The 6384-nt window shown below is 41.0% G+C and overlaps 1 protein-coding gene across 1 annotated transcript in view; it reads right to left on the reverse strand.

Annotated features, from left to right (window-relative positions):
* Nucleotides 1–2140: 2140 nt before the first annotated feature.
* gusb (glucuronidase, beta) overlaps nt 2141–6384 on the reverse strand; it is a 9629-nt gene continuing 5385 nt past the window's right edge. Inside the window, exons 6-9 of the mRNA XM_035666922.1 lie at nt 5094–5201; nt 3999–4175; nt 3391–3526; nt 2141–2682 (exon numbers count right to left, since the gene is read on the reverse strand). Of these exons, the coding sequence (XP_035522815.1) occupies nt 2531–2682; nt 3391–3526; nt 3999–4175; nt 5094–5201 (573 nt within the window). The 3' untranslated portion in view covers nt 2141–2530. The remainder of the gene's footprint in view (nt 2683–3390; nt 3527–3998; nt 4176–5093; nt 5202–6384) is intronic.

Genomic DNA, 6384 nt, shown 5'->3' on the forward strand with positions numbered 1-6384 from the left:
TTTAATGCACTCATTAATCTCCAGTTGGTGCAACTATTATTGTGTGAACAGCAAGTACAGCTGCGACCAGATCCAAATAAGCTTTATATTGATTGTGCACCGTGTTCATCATGTTTTGGGTTATGTAAGTTTTGAGATTTTCCTAAAACATGCTTTCTATACTAGGTTACTTACAAATAGGTAAGTAGTTTATACTGCTTAGGGTAGCTATCAGTATGTTTGAAAGGAAACTAAGGCTCAAAAGTATTCTGTATTTGTCAGCTGTAACACAAAGGTCAAGCCATGTTTCCCCCGATGGAGGATACAAGCAGGAAGTTATGCCTGATAGCTGAAAAGGCGACTGAAAGTCACACCACCATCATAATGGAAACACATCTCGTGTAAACCCTTTAGGTGCTATGTTTGAGTTTTTGCAACCCCTCAGCCAGTGCCTGCAGAAACCAGCCACTAAGACTGCGTACATTGTTGGAGGGCCACTGTGAAACAGAGCGAGGGTTAGATGACTTCCAGTGACACCTGGCTAGCTTAAAATGTAGAATTATTAATAATTGCTTTTGCCCACAGGATTTAACACAACTGGAACTCCTCCAGGGTCCAAAGGATGGCAATCAAAGGATTTAGGGTTATAGATTATCATAATTGATGGCTACGCCATATTCACTTGGAAATAGCCTGGCCTAAAAATGGTATCTAGCAAATAAAAAAACATGGTTTCCACGTGACAATGGCTGGGTTCAACGCATCTATCACATTCTATCATTCCACCTCGGGGGCAAATTTCAGACCGTCTCGATGTTTGTTGTGGCCAATTTCTCTGCTGCTTGGCTGAAAAGAATGAAATAGAGAACTTCTTCCGCCGACAAGGTTTTATTTTCTTGCAAAGAAAAGGCAATCAACACACGAGCCGGCTCAAGCATGAAGAAGACCGGAACATGCGGGAGATCTAAACATTTATACCTGAGACCACCTCTTTCACACCTCTTCTGTCTGCTGTAGGGCGGTCTGGCCCTCCAGGAAGTGCTCTCCACACCCCTCTGCCCACTGCAGGCATCGGGCCCGACCCCCCTGCTGGTGTGTTTTACAGTATGAAGTGTCCTGCACGGATCTTGCCCATTTCAGGTGACCAAAGCCAAGTCAGACATCACAATCTCAAAAACACAAAAAGGAACCTGGCTCTTGTGTTAGGAAAGGGGGAGGTTTGGGCCATAATGTAGGTGGCCTAACAAAGAAACTGAATTACATTACAATGTATAAACCTGTATACTGAAGTGCAAGATGGAAGCAGAGATTTTTTCGCTGACAGCACATAGCCCACCCAAACTTTCTCCCACTACTCCTCACTAGTTGAAGCGCCCAGCTCTCTCCCTCCGCAAGCCACACTCTTGTTTGAGATTGAAGGTGATTGCGCAAGATCCAGAAAAGCGTACACATTCTCTGAAACGATCCCTCTTTCGTGCTGTGTCTTGATGCATCTAATGAGTGTTTGAGAGGGAAAGGAAAATCATTAGGAACAAAGTGTCTAACTATGCGCAGTACCTAGACGCTGGGCTTGCCTTGTAGTGTACTATCCTGTTTACACAATACTGAAAAAGCTGCAGATGGTATAGATTGAAATCTTAGGATGAAGTGAGGCAATTTACAGAGCAAATTACAGAGTGAAGACAGCAAAGAGTGGACTTCCAGTTGGCTAAAAGTAAAAAATTTTTAAAATATTAAAGAATCAGGAAATCAACCCTGTTCAAATAGTAATGTTGAAAATATTGGAAAATGGTTTAAAAAAACCACACAGGTTGCATATTAAGCTTTATGGGTTTCGTATTTGAATACCTTGATTCATATTCAAGAAGTTTATAAAATTATAAAAAATAAAGCGACTTTATGATTAGATTCAGCATCTTTGGTAATTTTCACATTGGCAACAGAAAATGCTTCCAAAACCACTTGTTACATCAATCTGCTAAACACCAGTATTACACCATCCTATCTTACAAACAGTACACACAGGGGAGGAAGGAAAATAAGTGGTGTACTCCTTTCCTTTTCAGTGTCTTTGTAATGTATATGTGCTTCTCCTGCCAAGTGTACTGCAGCATCACCTGAAAGGAAGAAAGGTCAGAAATTAATCACTGAATGGAAAGGATTCTTGACATTTTTATGAGAGCAATGAAAGCACCACCCCTTATATCTGTATCGAGAATATCCTGTAACAGCTAAATGAATTAACTTACAACCTCACATCAGGTGTATCCAAAGCAACACATAATTCTAATTATTATATCAATGTGCAACATAGATGAGAAGTTGCAGATTGCCCTGATTACACTGGTGGTTTAGTTCATATTGCAGACCACAGTAATTCATGGTGTTTTGACCTTATTTGTACACACCAAACTGAAATGTTCTACATACGCTTTATTCTGCTTCAAGCTAATGACCGAATTTTAACTGCAATTTCCATCAGACACTACTTAGACATAGTGTTAACATGGGATTGAGCCGGTCCTGGACTGGGTGCCCCAGCTGGCGGGTGTCATAGTGAGCAGGGGTACTTGGTCCAAGGAGGTAGTCTGCCTGTTTCATTGGCCAGTCTCCAGTACCTCTCCCTCAGGATGAATGCAGCTGCTTTAGGCTGCCTTTGCCTGGTGAAAACACCCTTCTTGTTCCCCACCACACGGGTGATTCCTGCAGACACAAGAACAACGAGAACCTCATCGGACACAAGGCGCAAACACAGCACATCAGTTAAGGTGAGAAGAGAAGTAAACTCTGCTTCCAAAATGACCAAGGAGCCAGAGTTTATTTTGTTTCTGTCGGACCAACTTAGTTCACAGTGTAAAGGTCTGCATTAAAATTAGTGAAGCAATTTAGATATGGTTTACAGCTGAATAGCTCTGCATTATGAAAATACAACCTGCTGGTGTTCTGTAATATTATGTAATGTCCTATAGTATACTCTGCAACAGAACATTGAGAGAGGATGTCAGTGTGTGAAGCAGAGGTTCAAGAGTGTTTGTTAAAATCCTGTCGAGACCAATGACTTTGTTTTGTTAAACCTACCGACTACAACATGACTTGACTTGACGGTGTACCTTTGCAGTGGGCACCTATTGTGAGTCTTCCTGGAAAAGGTGTGGATCACATTATGCTTGCATGGAACATGAATTCATAGGCTAAATGATTCCTACACAGCAGTGTGAGCAAATGAACCGCAGGGTCACAAAGTAAGTGTCAGACAGCAGGGTATCTGACAGCGAGCATCAGCTTCAAAGTCTGCCTACAGTAATTACAGAACCCACAATATACTGTAGTCATGGAGGGAAATAAACACCACAGTAACTCTGGTAGAAATGGCAGCAGTTGTGGTTCTACTGGTTGTTGCAGCTGCAGTACCTTGTACAGTCATGAAATCGGCAAAGTTCCAGATGAGTTCACCAATGACGTACTGCTTCCTCTTCTGGTCGAACACGTTGTGGTAGCTCTGCAGAACTACCTTCTGGTACTCCTCAGTAAACATCACAGGTGGATCCTGGAGAGTGAAAAGACTGATTCTTACCACCGGCATTGACATGTTCTTTAAGACAGATGGGGGAAGACAAAATCAGAAATTCCTCACAGCCTTACGATGCAACAATAAAGTAATTTGAGTAATTTAAACAATTGACCCTTCCTAAGTCCCACCCCTTTTCACTCTGCTCCAATTACAGATGAGCAAGCTTGGTCGAACCTCGGTCAACTTTCTTCTTTCCTGTACACGTGCGATGTGCTAGGCTCGTCTATGTTGAAAAGACAACCACATTTTGAAGATAAAAGTTAGATATAGTCACCTCTTAAGTTATCTTAACACTAGAAAAACACTAGCTAACTAACAATTGCTAGCTAGCTAACAGGCTTGCAAAATTGTATTGAAGCAAAGAACTAAAAGGGGCGGGACTTAGGAAGGGCTGATAGTGGGTGCACTACAGTTGGGTATTTGGATGTGTATGTGTGTGAATTCTCACACTGTGAATCCCTGGCACTGCATCTGCTCCATATTCGCTCTGGATGATGGGTTTCTGGTACTTTCCATACCAGTTCTCAAACTGAGTGTTGAGCTGGATGGGGATGACCTCTAGGTGGCCTGGATCATGGTACCAGGAGAAGTAGCTGTTTACACAGATTACATCCACATAGGGAGCCTAGGGACGAGATTAGAGACAAAATAGGACTTGTAGAGAAACAATTCAATATATCAATAATATTAGGAATTATGGGGTGACAGTTGAGAAATTGAGAAACTGTTCACCCAGCCTTTACAAATCAGTGGCTGCAGCTAGTCAGATCAAATCAGCACCTTAAGCTTAAACTACTAACTACACCCCGAGAGATATTGCTCATAGAACAGGAATGTGAACAATTCTGAGATATGGCAACAACTTAGTTTGACATTGGGTCAACAAGGGCTTTGGAATTTGCACAGATAAACCTCTGATCTCAGCCGGATACCTTGACAATTTGACTTTTACTCCCTTGGTTCAGGCACTCTGTGGCTCACTAAAGGTCATTATGTTAATATACAAGAACATTCAGTTAAGTGTCATGATCTGACTTGCAGCACTGAGAGGCACAAAGGTATATTTTGCTCTTCTTTTCTGCAATTTATTTAAACACACATCTTCAGCCTAGATAGTGTGCAGAACTTGTTCAATATTTCAGATTACATATGATTATAAATACAACTAATTCAGGTGCAGCTATATACTGATACCATGGTATGAAAATTGACAGTTATCCTACTATGTACATTTGCTTATCTACTGTATTGAATTCCACTGTATTACTGTTATTTAAAAAGTATTGACTTCTGAGATGGTACTAGAAAAATCTAGGATATTTTGTGAAATTCTAATAAATAATAGTAATATCGTATCGTAATATCGTGTAATATTGTGTACCATAAAACTGTGCTATTTTATGATTGTACCAGAAAAATCTTATACCACTGCAACCCAACTGCTAATGTGTCCGATAATAAACATGACAAATAATGACTGTGCTGTGCAGGTTTTTTATTTTGGTGTACGGTTGATGCTAAAGTGAGTAGTATAAAATCTCACCCCTTTGTCCCTGGCGTAATTACTGTCTGTGATGTAAGTGACGGGCCGGGCAGGGTCCAGAGCTTTGGTATGTTGTATCAATGTCCTATAAGAAAAACAAAAAGCACCCTTAGGTGATCTCATTGCAAGTTTTTAATGATTACAATGTTATATAATCACTACAATGTCACAAAATGTTTCTGTTATACTTCATTTGAGGGAACTTCTTCAGTCTGTTACAACTTAGAATTATGTGTACATTTTGTTCTCCGCACACCTTACAGCTGTACGGAAGTTGGGCAAGTTGAGTATTGGTCTGCCTCGGGCTGTTATTGAGCTCTAACTGTGAGTGTTCAGGACAGCTTCATGACTACTCTTACTGCATTCCACATATCCACACTGGGTAAAGGGATAGGCTGTGACTGACAAACAAATCAGTATTTTTTCCTACAAACAGTTTGAAGCTTTCAGGGGCGTCTTCGTAGCCCAGTTCTTGTCTACCTCTATCAAATACATTTTGACAAAGAAAATCTAAAAGTTTCAATTTCAGAACTTCAAGGCAAAGACACCTTGGCATATGGTAAAGAAAAGTGAATAGATCTTGCCCATAAGGGTCCAAAAGTCATTTTATGTAAGATTGAAATTCAGGTGGTTCACATCTCAAACAAAAACCAGTACTCCACTTAAGTAGAAATCGCAGGGGCATCTCTGCAGCCGGCTCATTGGTACTGACCACATGACCACAGAGGGATGGTTCTTTGTCCGACGCACCAGGCTCGTCATGTAACCACCAGGTGATGAGGTCAGGGAGGCTTTTCCAAAACGCGACTACAGTGCCAATGGCATCAAAGGACGACAGGTTCCCCATTCATTTCATTACCCATTCTCCACCACTTCAGAACTGGCAACTTTCTGCTCATCAGTAAGAGATTAAGACAAGTTGTCTCCTGCTGCCAGTGTCTTTTATTCCATTATTATACCAAGCAAATTTCTGTATGTACTCATAGTATCCATTTTGATATATGATACTTGTGAGTCCATTAGATGCTATAATATCAAACATATCATAAACAACAGTGTAGCAACTATAGGGACCACAGCATCTCAGTACCGTAAACAGATGAATTAGTCAATCAGCAACACCTTCCACCGTCGCTGCTCACCTTCGATGCCCCCCCCTATGTGTATAGTCACTCTTCTGGTCCGTACCATATATGTGGTACTATGTATGTATGTATAACTTTTTCTCATTGACCCTCAAATACAGACCCAAGGTTCACAGACATTAGGGTTATGAAGTATGTACCTTACA

Source organism: Morone saxatilis, unplaced genomic scaffold, assembly GCF_004916995.1.
Source record: "Morone saxatilis isolate NCDOM2014 unplaced genomic scaffold, NCSU_SB_2.0 Contig20, whole genome shotgun sequence".
NCBI classification, from domain to species: domain Eukaryota; kingdom Metazoa; phylum Chordata; class Actinopteri; family Moronidae; genus Morone; species Morone saxatilis.